This window comes from Tribolium castaneum, chromosome 1, assembly GCF_031307605.1.
Source record: "Tribolium castaneum strain GA2 chromosome 1, icTriCast1.1, whole genome shotgun sequence".
Classification (NCBI taxonomy): Eukaryota; Metazoa; Arthropoda; class Insecta; order Coleoptera; family Tenebrionidae; genus Tribolium; species Tribolium castaneum.
Window position 1 is genome coordinate 20,729,591 of NC_087394.1, and position 20,272 is coordinate 20,749,862.

Here is a 20,272-nt window from a genome sequence, read left to right on the forward strand (position 1 = left end):
AGCCGTTTTAAGTAACATTATTGAAACTGCTTTACAAGATAGAATCTTCTACTCGGGCTGTAGAAGAAATAGTCTTTTAAAATGCGGCTACTGCTTTATTTAATTTAGAAAATAATTTCGCAAACTAAAAAAAATATAAAAAAAATCCAGTACTCTTTGGAAATTATTTTAGATCAACTATAAATGTTAAAAGAAAATAAAATACTTTTGGTCATGTAGTAGACACTTAGGAATAAAGAATGATTCTTTCTCTTATAGGTATTAATAATGTTGTTGCTTACTCCATAGGTACGAGTAGAGGTAGTACATCTTTATTCTACAACTGGTTACTATGGTATTATTTCATTTAGTTATGGTCTGTTTTTTTATAAACAATTGTCAGTGTCAAAATCGGGTTAAAAGGGAAAATTGAGAATTTAGATTTACATTGCGTAATCGGAGATTTGGGGTGAGCAATACACCTAGTTATGGTAGCGCTCAGCTCCGTTTGCGTGTGCGTCATCTGACATTTCTGTCACTACGTTTACATAGCAGGGGCATAGCGGTGACAAACTATCAAATATTTTTTGAGGTTACGAAGTGTTTAAATTATGAGTTGTTACAAAAAATACAGATTCACAAAACAAGAACTAATAAACGTAGAATCAAAAACCTAACGAAACGCAAATCACAAAACACAATAAACGAACAGAAAATACTTGCGATTAACACCGATAACACTTTCGACAACCATGCGACGACGTCTATAATTTACTGTCAATGTCAGTTTGACAAATTCGTGACACTTGACGGTGTTGTCGAAGTGCACTTGTAAATTAATGTTCAAGGATACCACCCTTAGATAGCCCTTAGTTGTTTAAATTTGCATTGTTTTTGATAATTTTTTATAGCTTTGTGTTGGTAATGAAAAAATGAAATTGATGACGCACACGCAAATCGAGCTGACCGCCACTATATATAAATTTCTTTAATTAAAGCCATACAACAAAAATTCGATAGAATAAAATAGCCGTTTGGTGATTTTTTTATTCTATCGGTGAAAAAATTTAACAAAAATTTCTCTCTCCGTATTCGTTTCAGAAACACATCAGTACATCACTCACAGATAATGAACAACTTTTCTTTACTTGTATAATAAACTACTATAAAGTCGGTACACTTTTGTAATATTGGAAGATTAGAGATTTTTATTCTGTTATATTTGGATCAAGTTTTGCTAATAAATTTGGCAGTTGGCAATGCTCTCACTACTGTCATGAAAATTTGAAGTTTGTCTTTGGCATTGTCAAAATTAACGAATTTAAAAGAATTAAGCAAGCAGCAACGAACTAGCCCCCTATTGCTGTTTTTGCAACTCTAAAGAATTTTCATGGGAGTCCGCCAAGACGCTCTGCAACCACTGACAAAGGTTATTTTCAATATTATGCCGAAAGAGTTTAATAAATTAATCTGCGGTTCACAAAACAACATAAAACGCACCGAAAAGTTTTCAAAAGTCTTCTCTACTTACCTACTTCTCAAGGGTTTCTGCCAATTTCGGACAAACAATTATTTATCTAAAATAAGCTGTAAGTTATGTAGGATTTACCTTTACCGGTCTCCTTTTTTGTGCGTTCATATTTTTTACACACAAGTTTATTTGATTAGTTGTTCATTAATTTATTTACAGTCGGTTCACTTTCATAAAAACCATTGTGGTGCAAACAGCGTACTCTTGGCATTAACTTTTATTAGATTTGTAACAGCTTAGTCGATTGCACCACAGTGGTTTTTATGAAAGTGAACCAAAAGTAGGTTTGTTATTAAAATCTGTTGTATTTCATAGTTTTCGTTAAGTTTTGACTGTTAATAAGCTTGAGAGAAGCAGTTTTATGAACTCCTGAATGTCCTTCTTTAACGGCTAAAAGTGCAAATAATGTATTCAGATATCTTCAAGACAACTAAAAAATGTTACTTACTAGCAGAAAACTTAAATGACTTAACGTATTTTGCAGAATTTCCAATTACAGAATTCAACAATTTGACACTCACATATAACGTAACTTATTTTTGAAATCGCAGTGAGTGAGTGACGCAACTTAGAATGCCAAAATTTTCAAGTTGATGCGATTTTGTTTAATATTACAAAAGTGGTCGGAGTTATTCCAGTTTTTAGTTTTTTGTTTCTGAATTAAATAAACAGTTGCCGCATTTTAAAAGACTTTCTTTCCTACAGTAAAAAAATGTATCCTGTAAAGCAGTTTCAAGAATGTTACTTGAAACGGCTGTAAATCTTTTTAGCCCCCTTAAGCATAGTCTTGAGAATATTTCTTTAGGCAACCCATTCGCGATACTTTTCTTTGGATATTATATTTAATACAAAATAAGTTTCATCCGGTAAGCATATCGGTCCAGGACGACCTTAATTCGGATCCTGTACTACTTCAAATTCAAAATCAGCAGAAAATTTTGCATAAGAATTAGTTTAAAAAACGTATTTTATGTTTTAACGGAAATTGAAAATATCGTTCGTTTTCTTCCACTAGGTTCTTTTCAAAATTTTCTGTAATGAGAAATAAGCTAATCACTTCGAAAGTAAGAAGTCGTGACGTAACAACCGCCTCTCATCAATTCATCATAGAATCCTCTTATCACTGAACTCTTTCAATCACCAAAAACTTGACACATATTTGAAGACTTTTCACACATCTTCTAGAAAATTAAAAATAAACTACTTTTTCTACTAATTTCTGTTCCAAATTTTGACTTGAACGTCGTGAATACATCTGAGAAATTTCGATAAACTCTGACAGTGACACTTTGTAATATTGGACCAAGAATTGGACCAAATGCTTGAGACGATTACGACGTCATAATTTCAAACTTAAATCGAAATAACTCGAGTTAGAGAGCAGATATAGAGAAACGGTTTTGACTATTGTAATAAGCGTTTTCAGTATTATCATTTAAGACAAAGTTGCCAATGCTTTTAAGATAATTTGGTATACGTATGGTGGAAATACAAAATCTTTTTTTATGTCCAATTACAAAGTAAAATTAATCAGTGGCATTAAAAAACTTATTTTGTGCTAATCTTTTAACTTGTTTCTCCGCAAAAAATTGGCAATCACTTCTTTAATCTGCAGCTTAACATATCACCAAATTGAAATCGTCGATTAACCGGCGATAAATTCCATTTTAAATAATGAAATCCGCGCGTCATCTTGTCAAAACATTCATTCATCGAGAAAAAATGGTTGGAAATATAAGCTACACGACATGCGGCTATAATTAAGGATTTAAAGATTTTGATTGATTACAATAAGTATCTGGTTTAATTATCGGGCACTGGAAATAGTTAATGAGAGTACAAGACAGGAGGTACTTATTTCCCGATTGACCACAATAAAAATTCAAAATTATCAGCTTTCATGTGCAAATTATTTTGTCGTGCGTTATGTTGACCTTTCCTCTAAACTCGTACTATATGGAATAAATTAGTGTCAATAAAGTTGAGCTAATGATCTTGTTTGATTTAATTGGTGATTTTAGACTATTTTATACCGAGAAAAATCGATTTGGTCGTAATTTTTGCAAACGGCATTAATTAAGAAATACTTGATGTGATGGATTAAAACGGTTTAATGTTTTCGTGGAAAAACGTTATGCTTTGATCGGAAATTGTTAAAAAAACTTAATAAAATTAAACGAGAAAAAGTTTGTACAGTTAGGAAGTGCGTGAAACATGTAAGCCCATAAAAATGGTGTTATTCCGAAACAGTTACACGTTTTATTAACGTATGATTTGGTGTAGTTGAACCATAAATGAAAATTTTCGCCTTAATTGGCAATTTATTTCGAAGTGAAGTTCAATTAAAATTTTACTGCCTCAGACGGTTTAAGAACAAAACGAAACTCTTAATAAGTTAGTGTTACGTCTTGTCTTTTTTGGTAGTCTGCTATGTTCTGAATTACCGATCATTTTAAACGACGCTCAAAAATACCTGTTTTTTGGCCGATCGTGACCGCCGAACCAAATAGATGTCTTATACCCCTCTTCCAGGAACAAAATTGCATGGTTTTAAATGTCTGCTTCAAGATATTATCTTAAATCCAGAAACATAATTAAGAAAAAAATTCTACATGACGTTTTTTAAACTTCCTCCAAACTTTATTACGTAACTGTATTCGTAAGCTGCACCTGCTTGTGCAGCACCGTTTTGGGACATTATTTATTAGTCATAAACAAAAATTAGAATCAAAAATAAGATAATAAGAGATGGATTGCCATTAAAAAATGTTAATGGCTTCATAACTAATAAATCAAGAACTGGAATATCTTCCGATTGCGTCACTTAAATTAATGCAAAACACTTTCATTCAAGGCATTTTATTAATAACTACAAGAATAGCGGTCTCCACTAGGTAGGTGTACCATCAATGAACACAACAAGTCAATTAAAGAAAAGTAATGCCTATTTTTATTTTTCACGTAGATGTTAAGTTTCGATTAAACACGAGTTCTGACAAGTAACTGTAAACACATTTTCACTGGAAAATTTAATGTAAAAGTAAAAATTAGAAATAAAAACAATTTCACGTATACACCTATCGATCATAATCAACTTTCTATTGATTATTATTTAAAAATTCGAGAGATTGTACCTGAGGTGTTGTCGTGAGCTTCTTGTTCCCAATGTTCTTTGCTTCGTGAGTGAAGCCTCCTGTTGTGCTCCTTTCGATTTTTCCACATATACAGAGTGATTTTTTAGGGCCTACATTAGAAACTTTTTAACTTGTAATACAGCTAGAGCTTTAAAATTTTGTATACGATCTAAATCAATCATTCTAACTTTAATGAAATTAATTTCAAAATGCTGAATTTTCCGAACTACGAGAAATTGGCGCCAACTTTGAAATTTTAAATAGTAATCATCTATTTTTATTGTATTTTTGAATTCGCCTTTTGAAACTGAGTAAAATGTACCCTAGTTGTTAGTACTTATCTGTCATAGTTTTTGACGTATGTCAATTTATTTAAACAATTTTTCATTTTCAAAGGTTTATTTAAAATATTACAGCTCATCAACCCTTGACAATAAGTGGACAATACTTTTTGCATTTGATAGCCAAAGGTTTAGGGGGTCTTCTCAAGTTTTTAGGATTATCAACTGTCAAATTGCAAGGCTACTATGATTTTTTGAAACTGATGATTAAAATTTGATTATAAAATTATTTTTTTAAATCAAATAACCTTGTTATTTTTTGAGGCAATCAAAAGAACGTCAATTTTTATGCAAACTTTTATTAACATCTTCTATATCTGTCTCTTACAGTTTTTGAAATAATCGCAAAAAACAGAATTTTGGCTCATTATTTTCATTTTTAATCAAGTAAACTTTTAAAAAATACGATAAAATAATGTTATTAATTAAAAGAAATGTCTTATTTGTTCACTATTTTTATTCAAAAAGTTTAAAATTCGATGGTAGGCTGACTGAGTTACTTTACATAATTCAATAAGTTACCATAAACTATAACTAAATATTATTGTTTTATTGCTTATTCGATAATAAACGAACTAAAAACTAAATGCAATACTGAAGTTTGACAATTGTTGACAATTTTACAAGGTCGACTTGATTAACTATAAAAATTACGAAGTAAAATCTGCTTTTTGTGATTTATTTCAAAAACTGTAAGAGATAGGTATAGGGCGTATTGATAAAAGTCACCATAAATATCGATATTCTTTCGATTGCCGTTAAGAAATTAGGGCCGTTCTACTTGAAAAAACTGAGTTATAGCAGTTTTTTGAAAACTATTTTGAAAAAATCATACTAGCCATGAATTTTGACAGTTGACAATTTTGAAAATTCTAGAAAAGTTTTCAAATCTTCGGTTATCGAATGCAAAAAAATTATTCAGTTATCGCAAAGGGTTCAAGCGCTGTGATGTCTTTGATAAACCCTTGCAAATGAAAATTTTAACAAAAAAATGGACATTCGTCAAAAAGTATGACAGATAAGTATAAACAACTTGGGTAAATTTTACACAGCTTGAGAAGGTGAATTCTAATATGCAATAAAAATGTGTTATTACTGATTATTATTTAAAATCACAAACTTGGCGTCAATTTTTCGTAGTTCCGAAAGTCCATCCATTTTAAAAATAATTTAGTTGAACACAGAATGGCCGATTTGGATTGTATACAAAATTTTAAAGCTCTAGCTACATTATAAGTTAAAAAGTTTCTAATGTAGGCCCTAAAAAAATCACCTTGTATTTCAAATATTTGTCGAGAATTCTGCTTATTAACCCATTTATCGCCGCATGACAATTAAAATTTTTGAAACCAGTTTACAGATTTAGTAATAACATTTCTTCACGGTGTTAAAATAGCATAGATAATAGTTGCAATAATGGTTGTTATAAAAATTAAAATGACGTTAAAGTATTCGCAGCAACGGTCTTATTAAGACAATTTACAAGGCAATTGCCTTGTATACCTAATTGTGATGCATAAAATAATACATCTAACGTTCTTCGAAGCGCCGTAAGCCGCTTAGCGATAACGTTGACCTAATATCACACGAGAGCTAACATCACAATGTCACCTGGCAAAATAATCTTCGGTGTTTACAATAGTTTATAGCCATCTGTTTTGATTAGCAAAGAAACTTATGGGCGAGAACGGGAAGTTTGACCACAGCATAGATTCAAATTAAAGTTCTTAATCTATGAAAACAGTCAAGTAGATCCGACAGATTATTAAAGTCTATTTATAACAAATTGGTAAATACGAGCATCTATGACAAACTTTGAATTTACCACATTTGTACGAGTCGTGTTTACGAAAGGACAACATTACTGATGTATTCTTCTCATATTGTCTGCTATTTTCTTGCTTCAGTTAACAGTTAAACATCATCTACCATCTACAGTCACACTACATGACAAGAGTAGATAAATACAATATAAAACATTTCCTGTAGCTAGGTGTTATCGCGATGCTCGAAATTCCACGAAGAAAATTAAGGCGGAGTATAATAATGTTTCTATTTACCTGCGGTGTGAAGTCTTCTATTTCAGAAGCTTTAATAAAAACATATTTAGAAAAATACTATAATAAATTTTAACTTCACCGATGATATTTTTAGTATTTACAATAGTGAAATGCTTTTGTCCATTTTAAAAATCCCGTGTGATCAGTTTTAAATCCTAAAACACATAAAATTCTAATTTTTAAATTTTAAATGTCGGTTTATCTTTCGATTGACTTCACTTATTTCGTATTTTTAAATCGCACTTTTTTAAAAATTCTGTAAAATCTTGAATTCACAACAAAAAGGAACTTTATGCAGTTTGTTTCAATGGTATTAGGAAAGAAAATAAAAGCTCAGATTTTAAAATTTCCATTTCAATGAAGAGAAAGTATACACGTATTGATTGTCCCCTAAACCTACACTCGGTCGAACGATAGCTAGTGGCGTGTTAAACTTGACCACGCCGGTCTATGTAAATAAATAAATATAAATAAACACGAAATATTGAAAAAGATTGTAGGTATGTATTATGTAAACCTGTCAGAAAAGTAAAGTACATCAATGAAATTTTAAAATACGTGTATATTCCAAGGAAAATAACGAACTTTATAAGCGTCTACACCGATTCTACACATGTTTCATCAATTGAGTTATGGCATGATCAGATAAGAATTTTATTTGATTTATTTTTCCGTTTCAGAACCACACAAAGTTTCACATTTTACGATTCAAATAACACATTGCTGACTCTGACTGCAATTATCATAGGCGTGTATGGGTTTTAGGATTAAGGGGCGGGAAACAAAAAAATAAAAATATGCGGAGCACGTGACTATAATACAGGGTGACATTTTAAAAACGAACCACCTTGAATATCTCAGAATATAAACAAAAAATTAGAAAACCTTGAGGGAGGCCAAACAACTTCTTCAGTATTTTAAAAGGCATTATCTCCTTTGTGATACCTCAACTGTCAGATATCTTGAAGAGGAAATTTGGCTGTGTGATTTTCTCGAGTTTTGAGTTTTTTTATTTACATCATACTTACAGAACAAGATTTAGCACAACAGCAGAACAAATTATAAAAGTCCTCTAAAAACTTTAAACGTGATGTGTTGCTAAATCCCAGTTGTGAATACTGTTATAAGGTAAAAGTGATGTATTAGTCAAATTAAAGCAAAAACGTTTTAAACATACAAACGACAGCACATAATACAACTCAAGGAAACACGAATACACGAATAAATACAAAAGAAGACGAAAAAACAATGCCGAAAAATGCAAAAAAAAAACAACTAACCATAGGATTTGACAGAGATAAGAATACTCGGGAACTACAAACACAGTAGTCATTTGAACGAAGCGGCACATTTGTGAAATTAAATTCTGTAGTCGACTTATTGATAAAGAACCATTTTTAAACGATGGATGTCAAGTAATTTATAAAAAAATATCGAAACTAAAAAAAAGTAACTGAATTTCTGGTCAAAATACCTTTCATTTGAGATTTCATTTAAAATTTTGAAGAGGGTTGGTGCGACAACTTTTAAAAGTACAGTAATAAAAGGTGTTCCCCTAAAAATAAATTAACTTATCGCGACATTTTCTAACATTTTGTTTATTTTTTGAATTATTTAAGGTGGTTCGTTTTTATAAAATCACCAATATTACATTACATGCATAAAATTATTTGTAATTTACGAGTATATAAAATTATATGCATACTTTGCAATTAGGAAGAGGCTTGGCTCCCTTGTCCCTACAAGTGGGCAGTCATATATGTAGTACCCTTGGTGGTAGTACCTAATTATAATAAGCAACAGGAAGCAGTAAAGGAGATCCTACTACGAAAACGACAACTTTTTTTTATAATATAGCAAGGTAATTAAAACAAATTTCAAGTATTGGAAAAACATTCAAACTTTGACCTGATAGGTACTAACATATTCGATTAGTGGATAATAAATTGTACAGACCCTTTATAAAAGAGCGTGTGATTTCAGGTTGTTCTGGAAATTACTGAAAAGTACCAATTTTTATCTATTCAGTCAATCAGTAAAACAAAATTTTTATATACTAACATTGTTCGTTTTTTCTGGATAAAACGGCAAACTTTTAATATCTACTTCGATCCTACGTTCACTTATAGACAGATTGTATATTAAAGTACCTATGAGTGAATATTGAGGTCTTTAAAACACGCGAAATAGAGCAAGTGTTTTAAAGACAGTTGTCCACGAATACTTTACGTTTTTTATTTTATTGGTACACCTTGAAATTATAAATAATGATATTAATATAACAAAAATTTTAAATAATGTAATGTGAGATCAGTACACCTTTCGTTGTCATAGAGTTGATTGTCATTATAATAAAAAATAATTAAAATTTGCAATTTATACTTCACGTTTCTTGGGTTATTGATGTTGCCATGGACACTTTTTTAAAGTTGAATTGATAATTGTATAAATTAAATAATTGCTTTAAATAAGCAAAATAGATTACCAATAAAACTTGTATGAAGGAATATAATATTGCCTCCTTATTACAGGTGTTTAATATAATCTTAAAAATGTATTAAAATTTTGTTTTTGCTGAAGCTGGTTACTAAACTTTTTTGCAAAAGAAGTTTCTGACAGTATTAATTACCAAAAAATATGTGTTAGTAAAATTTTATGTAAAATCTATGAAAATGAATTTTTTTTTCTAATTAAAAACCAAATAAATTTAATCTTGACGTCATAAATCGAACAGCAAATATTTTCAGAAATGAGAATGACCCGTCCGCTACCATTGACCTAAAATCCGCGCATAAGCATGCAAATCCATCCAAATCTGTCACCTGTGCGAATCGTCAAAAATTTATCGTCTCCGAATTTACCGTTTGGAGTAGCTGTCCCCTCGGCCACGACTCGCCAAGAGTCCGTCGAAACGTCGAATAAACCGTCGGTGAGTCCGGCTGTTAATGAGATGATGTTGCAGATGTGAAGAGGAGGGCGATGGCGAAGTGGAGTTAGTATGGCTCGATCCGTCGTGGTGTTCGCCTCGATCGCGACATGCTTGGCGCTGGCTGCAGATGAGCGCCAGAAGCGGGCCGGCGACCTGGACCGCGGACCCCCTACAGCCCAGGCCCGCCGTCTGGAGATGAGCACCGAGTTCTTCCTGGTGCCGGCGGCGAGCGGCGCCCCCGCGACCGTGACCGCGTGCGCGGGCTGCCTGGACCGCATCGGCGGCGTCTTCCGCAACGAGGCCTGGGTCATCCCCGTGCTGACCCTCTCGGCCGTCACCATGGCGCTCATCATCGGCTTCGAGGTGTTCGTGCTGTGCAAGGCCTGGCGCACGACGCCGAGCCGCCGCCACCTCTTCCTGGGCCAGATGCTGCTGCTGGGGCTGTTCACCTGCGCCGGCCTGGGGGCGGTCTACGCCGCCGCCCCCACGCAGCTCACCTGCGCGGTGGTGCGCTTCGGCACGGGGGTGGCCTACGCCGTGGTGTTCGCCTCGCTGCTGGTCAAGTGCGTCTTCCTCATCAGTCTCAACGGGGGCGTGTACCTGCCGGCGCCCTACCAGGGGCTGCTGCTGCTCTTCGCCATCCTCATCCAGGTGGCCATCGGCGCGCAGTGGCTGCTCACGAGCCCGCCGCTCGTCGACAACGTCACGTTCGAGGCCGTGCCCAGCAAGCACCGGCTCCTGGTGACCGCTGAGGACGTCGCCCACCCCACGGTGTTACCCTTGTGCCGAACCGCTTACGTCGACATCCTCCTCTCGCTGATCTACGTGATCTTCTTGATTCTATTCGTGACGGTCCTAGCCGTAAAGTCCCGCGGGATCAGAGACAATTATCGGGAAGCGACCTATATCGGACTTTCTGTTGGATGCAGCATTCCCACGTGGTTAGTGTGGATCTTGAGTGGGTTCGTGGTCAGCGAGAGACACAGAGACGCCTGCATTGCTTTCGGACTAGTTATTTCTTCGGCGTTGGTGTTCCTCATCATGTTTATGCCGAAAGGAAGACAGCTAGCCGCCATGGGCAAAGAAGGCGTCTACGTCGAGGACAGAGAAGAACGTTTTAGTTCTTTGAGTAGGGCAGGCTCGGGTTATTCCCCGTCCTTTTTTCATTTCAAACCCATGAAATATGGGCTCGGCCATGGCACCTCGCATAAACATCAGCACACCGTCACCACCATCGGAGGAGGTATGAAGCAAAAATACACCAAATCACAATAAACACCCACCAGGGCGTTTATCTTCCGGTAATCGATTAGACCGAGGAAGGTTCGTACAATTAGCGGAGCGAAAGTGATACGAATCGAATAAATTTAAATAATTTGCGAAATTAGATAAGCTAAATGCGAAATAATTTGGTATGGACTTAATAGTACACCTTCCTCGAGTTCTTGCTCGGGCGCTTGCATAAAGAAATTGCTCACCATTGTCTGATTCCTAATTTCTCTCAAATCTAAATACTTAAGTGCTAAGTGCAGTGGCGTAACAATCCACAGCCAAAGTGGAATTCTTGACTATAGCATGACATCAAATTCTTTTCAATGAGCTGCAAAATCATGGAATAATTTTGTCAAAACTGAAAAGATTTTGTTTGGACAGGTCATTTTTGTTTTTAAAAACAGACTCAACAAAATTTAAAATTTTTCACCTTCATTTTTTTGAGTAATGAAAACCTCCATTTTCCCCATTTACCAAAACAAACATACCATTTTGGTCCATCACCAAAAGATTGTGAAACTAAGTTTCAAACAAAATCTTATGCACTTTTTTGTAAAAGTAAAATATTAGCTGTTTCAAAACTATAAAAACGCCAACGTCGCATTTTACCGAATTATTTTTTTAGATAAGATTGATAAAATTGTAAAATAGTTATTAATGATTAGAGCTCTCATTGATTACATTACATTACATTAGCTATTATTTTTTGAAGTGCATGAATAATTTATAACAGCTAATTTTGAGAGAAATTGCGACGATGACGTTTTTATAATTTTGAAACAGCTGATAGGTAGTTTGGAAGTTGTTTATAATGTACAGTACGACAATTTCTGGACTGTACAAGAAATGTTTGCCCACAAGTGTTATTACCGTCAAGAAGTTATTGGATAACACTCTGAAAATTTCATTTAACTGAAGAATCAACTCTTTTTTTGTTAAATATTTGAATCGTGTTAATGTTTTATTGATGTTAAAATTTACCTTTTCTACTTTGTGAAGATTTATTTTTCGAAAATATTTGTCGATATGGCTAAGAAAAATTTGGGGTTTCCATTGTTGTCATCATACTCAAAAAACAAAATATGAATATGAGTTCCGTGCTCTTTAAAGAGAAAATTAATCTGTTGGAGCATTTCTACCACAAAAAATATTTTTAGTTTTAATGAGATTATTAAAGTTTACAATAAATACAAAATTTTTTTTTGTAAAATTATTAGGTATTTATGGACACTTAATTAACGGTCACGTTTTCGCTCTCATGTAATTTATGTGTTACAGTTACAAATTTTTGTATAATGTTTTACCCTCAGTTTTATTGTCAAGAAAAAAAATATTTGGTTAATTGAACACCAAACTCTTAGCCACTCTTCTCCATCTGTTGTTTTCTTCCAATGTTCCCACTTTCAACTCAAATTTAATTTTGCCGACAAGTAGTAACACCATATGTCGAAGCGGAAGCATTAATTTTATTAAAAATAAACCACACACCTGTAAGTAGTACACCTGTACTTCTAATTAAGTAATGATTAGCCGTCATCTCGATCAAGGAAAAGACTACTACCTTAGCCTTGACTCTTGATGCAAACAAAGAATTGTAGCGTCTTTCCCAAATTTCCAAAAAACAAACTCATTAATCTTCCGCAAGCATAGGGTTTTTTTGACAGATTTACTCTAATAATTACAACATTCAAGCCCCAAAAAAATTGTTGTTTGTACAATTTATTCGGATATTTGTTCAAAAAACTTGCAGATACCTCGTTAAGTGATTAACTGGTTAGGTAATTACATACAATTTATGTTTTTTTCTCGACTTTGGATGAGCAAAATGTGGTCACTGATGGATTATGATAATAATACTCATCAATTTAAAAAAAGTATCTTTATGTGTCATAAAGTAGCATAGACAATTTTTTAATCATCTGCTAAACGCACACTTTACCGAAATTAACCTTATTTCAAGAAGAGAAACGGAAACGTGTTCAAAATCACGCGAGGTTTTCAGATTTGTGTCGTTCCCTAATTTTTATATTCGTGACGTGGTTTTCATTTGACATACTACTTCAGTGGGTTTTTACAAAACTTCTTTTCACTTATGAGAAAGTTTAAGTGCACTTTACACTAATTAATCATCAGCAATTTTAGTCTTGAATTCTTTCAACTTATTTTAAATCCACTACTTGCCTGTGGTGTTTTTCCAGTTTTATGACACGATGATCTAAAGAGCTGGGCTACTAGTTTTTTAAAATCGTAATGTCTGTCGTATTTTATACTAATTTCGGTATAGAATCTCGCAAAATTTGAATATTACATAATCAACAGCTAATTTATTGAATTAATTTATGGGAGATTACACTGGATGAGAATGTGAGGTAGACGACAGTAATCACGAGGAATTCGCATTCCAACTCTTGGGAAAAACTAAATTGTCTCGTGAAACGCTAATTAAATAAGTACAGCTGACAGTATGACACTTTGTAGATTGCGCCTAATTTTTATTACCTAATGAAGTGAAATCTAATATTTGTCCATAACGTAACGCAAGATATAGATCTGTGGTGTAAGGCGAGCAGGTGCAGGTGCAGAAGAATTGGATGATCCTCGGGCTATCTTATAACAAGAACAGAAAACTTCATCGTGACGCCACAAACGTTAAATTTTCTTGTGTTTACACATCAATTAAACTAGTGCACGACCGTGATTGCACATTAGTCACTATACAACAATTAACTGGACTTATTGCAGGAAATTATAATACGTTTAAACCATGATTATGTTTGTTAACAGAGTGTATAATTTCGATTTTAATTAATACGGGATTTACGTACGAAGGAATATATTTTCTAGTGCAACGTTTCGTTTTGAGGTGTTTTACGTTCATTTGAAATTCAAGGTAAATGTCGTAAAGAATGTGGGCAAACTAGGAAACAGTGTTACATAAAAGTAAACAAAATTTTAAATAAATAAATCCGTTAAAATCGTGTGAAATTCTCCTGTGAGCTCTTTATGGCAAATATTACACTGAACGTAAAACCCGATTAATGTCTTCATTCTTCATTTTTAATTGTACCCGTATGTTGGCACATCTTTACGACAATTCTGATCCTTATTATAAATTTATTATTGTATGATAATTGCGAGTGGTGTTTTTTCCAATTCGTCAATTGTGTTTGAATAAAAATCCGGAGAGGTCGTTATCCTGTGGGACATCGTTTGTTGGTAAAAATCGCTCAGTTTTACAATTCGGAAGTAAAATTAGCGTTGGGGGCGCCACTGGGCTGGGTCGAAAACAGTAACCATAAATGGCGGGAAAATTTTTATTCTGATATTTTGAGCTTTGTACGAATTTTGATGCTTTACAATTATTACATTGCCTATGCGGAATGACTATTGTATCTTTGATGCAAGAAACTTATGTTGACAAATGAGAGATGACGAGGAAAACACGAATAACGAATAACTGTTTGGTTCACTTTCTTTATTGGAAAATTATTACAAAAACATTGAAAAGCCTACCTTAAAGCATCATTTACGTTTAAATGTATCAGCAGTTGTTAATCTTAATTGTAGTTTTGTAGATTTACCGAAGTATTTCATGATTTTTTCAGTGGAAAAATTCTAACCTAAAATTCACACACTTCAATAATTTATTGGTTGTTTATAATCTTTAATTAGACAACTGTTTGATAACACTTTGTAATCAAAATTTAAATCTTTTTCACTTTTTATCCACTTTCAAGTTCCAACAATACACACTTTATAGTACCACGAAAAACCTCAGAACCAAAGTCAAAGCTAGTATTTACCACCACGTACTTTTAAAGTGATTCTTTCTAATGTAAGTAATTAACACTATACACGCAAAATTGTTAAACAATTCATTAAATGTCAATTAAATGAAGAATTACGAAAGTTTCGTTACTGTTTTCAACATAGTTCAAAAGTCATCACCAGAGGGCGTCTAGTTAATTTTATTTTTGAATTGCTACAGAACACAGATAAAGAAATGGCTGTTCAGCTGTAACAAGATCTAAATTTTAGTATTATTAGTTATTACATACCCACATATGCATTGGCTATTATAGCAAGTGTTATTGGTTTACTCAGTTTTCATTAAACAATTGAACATTATTGTGTTATTATCGGTGAAATTAGGTAAAAGTAAATTAAATTTGAAAATTTGCAAAAGTGATTTATATTCTGATTAGTTTTTTATAAACAATAAATCCCGAATATGGAGTAAACTCTTTCCGTCACATTTAGTAATTTCAAGTCATCTAATAAATGCAATTCTAATTAAATTAACATATCGAGCTAGATAGTGAGAGAAATCCAAAATAAATAAAATAGCAATTACTATAACAAAAAAATAGTCTACTTTTCCTTAGCATTGCTAAATGGATTTGTTTCTAATTGCCCACCATTTGAATTAATTTCGCATAATTCACGTTCACTGGCCGGAGAATGAACGTCATATTCTCCTAAAATAATGTCAATGTCTGCAACAAAATATTGCACTAAAATCTGGCACGAGCTGGACAGATTTGAGAGACGAGGCGTAACGCTTCCTTCCGGTACCTGTAATTAGTACTCTCATCTGACCGATGAGATTGTTCACCTTACAAGAATGTCTATAAATAGCAAAAACCGGCAAATTGTCACGTGCGTATGCAGGATTTTTATCGCTAGCACTAGAACTAGTATCATCAGCAGGAAGGATGTCTGTAAAACTAGTTCCATGTTGGTGGAAATACGCGAAGGCAGTTACACCAGACGAGACTTGATTTAAATAAATCATAATCAAAGATGCAGATTCTAAAACTTCATGAATTTTAGCAAATATCTATGTAATAGCATGAAGTCACCTTTAAATCTTGAGGCAACAGCTTGTTTATTCATTTTTAATTACACTTCTAATTTTTTACATGACTATACAATATTATCTCGTAATAAATTGACCTTGATACATGATATTGTGTCATAATAATTCTTACGTAATTTTAGATTTTTTTAAATTTAATTTGGTAAATGTGTACATGAATTTCAAAATTACCACTAAACTTCATTTTAATACTACAGGCTCTCATTAGAAGTATTGGTAGTTCTAATAATGATAGTCATCTGAAAACTTGTATACAACCATAATCTCTTAGGTCCTGCTCAATGAAAATATTTCCAAAATGGTGACACTTCCGGTTACACCGGAAGTTGCTATCAAATTCCTTGTTTTAAATGGAAAGTTATATTGTTTAATGCGTTTTTGGATTGCTAGAATTATTTTAATATAGTTTTCATAAGCTGTCCCTGTACCTAAATTTAGCCGTTTACAAAATATTTAGGGTTTTTAATTTTTTTTTATTTACACCTTCCAGGTCAAAAATCAATAACTCTGCCATTTTTTAAAATTTGGAAATATTTTTTAGCTTACTTGAAAGAGCAAGCCTACTTGCAAAAGACCTTTCCTTTGGTGTTTTCGATTTTCTAATAAAAGGATAACAAACCCCAAATGTTTAAAGTTAAGTTTTCAGAACTTTAGGCATCCATAACTCAATTTTTGCCACAAGTTTTATTTCATTAAATCGTAAATAATTCAACTCTGCATCGATTTGTATTAACACTTATCTTTAATAGTTTTCAAGTTACAATAACTTTTTGGTGGGATTGAGAAATTTATTAGCCATAGGTCTTTTCTTATAGGTTGCCATGGAAACTAGAAAAAAATGTGAAAAATCCAAGTTTTTTAAACCAACATTCAATGAATTTATTTTGTTTTCACAGAACGGGCAACACAATTTTGAACAGAGTTTGTCGTTTGTTTAACCAGAAATGTTTGTATGGCAGACTATGCAAAAATTGCTGTAGTTAGTAAGAAATTTTCTACAATGTCAAAAAAAACACAACTTGAAAATTATCACAGATAAGTATAGTATACAGATCGATGCAGAAAAAATTCTCCTCCATCTAGTAAAATAAAAATTAGGACATTCTATTTGAAAAAAATAAATTAATGGGTACTTGAAGTTGTTTAAACTTAACCTTAAAATGTTTGGGTTTATTAACTTCATTTTCAATTTTGAACACACTGAAGAACAAATATAGGTCTTTTTTTATTTTTCCAAATATGATTTTAAAATCTCTAAACTTAAGAGAGTTACCGATTTTTTAAGTGACAGGTTCAAACCCAAAAATTTTCAAAAAATTTTAATATCTTGAAAACAGTTAAACTTAGATATAGGGAAAGCTGATAAGAACGGCCTTAAAGTAACTTAACTAATCCAAAAAAACGCAGGGGAAAACATAGCTTTCCACTTAAAATAAGAAAGTTGATAGCAACTTCCGGTATCTTAAAAATATTTTCATTGAGCAGAACTCAACGAATTATGGCTGAGTACCAACTTTTAAATAAATATCTTTATTACAACTTCCAGTAATTCTAATGTGGGATTTAGTCAAAACAGCCTCTATAAAATCATCTAATGTGGGATAACCTTGCCGCTCTCATTTCTTGGTAGTAAAATATTAATTTGTGGGTATTTAGTTTAATAACACGTTTGAAATCCTGTTAAGGGGTAGCTGTTAGAAGGCTTTTATTGGGTATTTAAGGTTTATTTTATTGATCATTTGGTAATTTTATTAAAGCCTAACTTTCGGCGCCGACGGAACTAAAATTTCTGTTTCTGCATTTAATTAAAAGCCGAGCCGCTACTGCAAAGGCTTGTAAAGTTTTTAATTCCAAACACCCTACACCTCTATATGTTTACATTAAAGCAGATAAAGACAAAACATCATTTAATTTCGTGGTATTATTGGCGTGTTAAGTAGTGATGAGCATATCATAAATAACCCTCATTTACCACTGACCGTTTTATGCAGGTAACTAAAACTTACATCCTGCAATAATATAAACACAGTATTTACGTTTATTTTATTTTAGTTTGAGTTTATATTACTGTAATTATTTTACGCTTATTACATATAAGGTCCTTGCTGTTATTACATCCTTTCAAATGAATTCGTAGTGCGTTATTTTACTCTTAAATCTTGATTATAGCACTGGAAGATTCCACTTGCTTATGCCGTATTTTCAAGCATGTAATTGAACAACTGTAATAGCTCATAGAATCCGTTCAAGACTTTTTCCTACTCAACTAGTCTACAAGTGCATAGAAGTCAATGAATTAACGACTGATCTCTTGACAACTGCAGACTGGTTTTGACTTCTTAAGTCCAACAACCAACCAGTTTAGTGCCATTTTTCACATTTGTGCAAGTAGGTTAAACTATACATTTTTTAATGTGCGGTGTGATTTCTATTTATTTCGATTTAATGAACTCGAAGTACAGGATCAGATCGGTTTTTTGACCAAAGTATTATGTAAAATCAAGGTCGGTGATTGGACAAGATTAAAAAGCACAAATATAATAATGCTCTAAAAACCACAACAAAAATTGTATTAATTTTCTTTCAGAAAAACAAACACGAAATGAATGTTATTAGGGCGACCACAAATAGAGAAATAAAGTATTAAACATAAAACACTAACCGCAATCTCATGGCCAGACTAAGGAAGTTGGTAGCCTCAAGGAATATTTCATATATGGTGCTACAGACACGTATTAACTTTTTTATTTTGTTCTGGTTTCTACCTCAGAAAATTACTTAAAAAGATTAAATTTGGGAAAACCTCGTGTTCAGCATTTGCACCGAACTCGTATATCATTAAATATGAAACGCGGAAGAGACATGATGTCGATTTTGTTTCTTACAAGTTAAAAGTACACAAAATATAATAATTTTTTCTGTAAGAACTAATTTCACACTCATTTTCAGACTGCCAATAGAACAAGAATAAAAAAGTGTAAAAGCTGATTTTTAAATGGCAATTTTACGGCAATTAACATTTATGTGCAATCGTAAAATATTAAAAAATCAAGATAAACACCTACTATTCTGGTAATCTCCAAAACGGTATAACTGAGGTGCCTTGGCATATAGTAGCTACCCAATAATTGTGGGTGTGTTTATCTTGTGACGAATAACAAATCCGGATAAAAGCACTTTAGTATATTGCGAAAGGTGTAAATGAATTTCCGCAAAAGGCGCCGGTGAAGCTTCTGCATTTATGATTAAACGCGCACAAAAGAATCATAAATCACGCTTTTCATCGTGTCTATTAGACTTCCTAATTAGTGCAGAGTGAAAATAAATAAGAAATTTGCGTACGATTTGGGCCAGATTTTCATATTTATTAGAGATATGAAATAATTTACTTAATTAGCTGATTAGAATTTTAGCGAGCGCATACTCTGTGTATAATAATTGTTCATTAATCTCGAAAACCCAGATTTTGGTAAGTAAAAGTAACAAATAGAGTGTTGACGGATGTCTTTAGGAACACCAAAGATTTGTCTACCAAAACGAGTCGACAGCTGCTTTAAATAATTTTCTCTTCACAAAACCGTATCAAAACTCTTCATTCTTTCTGGTCTTTGAAATTTGCTTTACCGCTATTTAAATTTGCCTCTGTGGAACAATTAAAATTATAAAGTTGGCTAAATTGTTACCAGTAGCATAACTCGCGTACTGTAATAAAATTTATAGACTGGTTACGTCTATTCCTGGTGGAAATTTCGCACTTAAACTGGCAATTATGCCTTTTAAAGACACGCGGATAATACCTATATCACGGCCAGTAATGTCAATAATTATTAATAATTGCGACACTATGCCATTGAAAAATTCAAACTCTTTTTCAAGCATTGAGTGGGACACGACCTTAAACAGCAATGACCCATTTTGACAAACTTGAAAAAAATTGTTTAAAATGCAATTACACTTGAATTTATATTGTTTATCTTAAATTGGCAGTTTCGCTAATTTATAGCCTGATAATGTTAGAATGTGCATATATTAACATGGTTTCAAAACAACAGTCACGTTATAAACGGAGCATTTATTTTTATACAAGCTGTTCTAGCTATCACTTATCACTTGATATTTTTCTAATATAGGGTGTATCGGAAATACG

General features: G+C 32.9%; 1 protein-coding gene across 2 annotated transcripts in view; it reads left to right on the forward strand.

Annotated features, from left to right (window-relative positions):
* The first annotated feature begins 1,503 nt into the window (after nucleotides 1–1,503).
* The window catches only part of LOC658383 (uncharacterized protein), a 32,455-nt gene continuing 13,686 nt past the window's right edge, over nucleotides 1,504–20,272 (forward strand). For both annotated transcript variants that reach the window (XM_015978204.2, XM_064356970.1), the window contains exons 1-2: nucleotides 1,504–1,568; nucleotides 9,793–11,217. In XM_015978204.2, coding sequence (XP_015833690.1) covers nucleotides 10,044–11,217 — 1,174 coding nt within the window. In that variant the 5' untranslated portion in view covers nucleotides 1,504–1,568; nucleotides 9,793–10,043. The remainder of the gene's footprint in view (nucleotides 1,569–9,792; nucleotides 11,218–20,272) is intronic.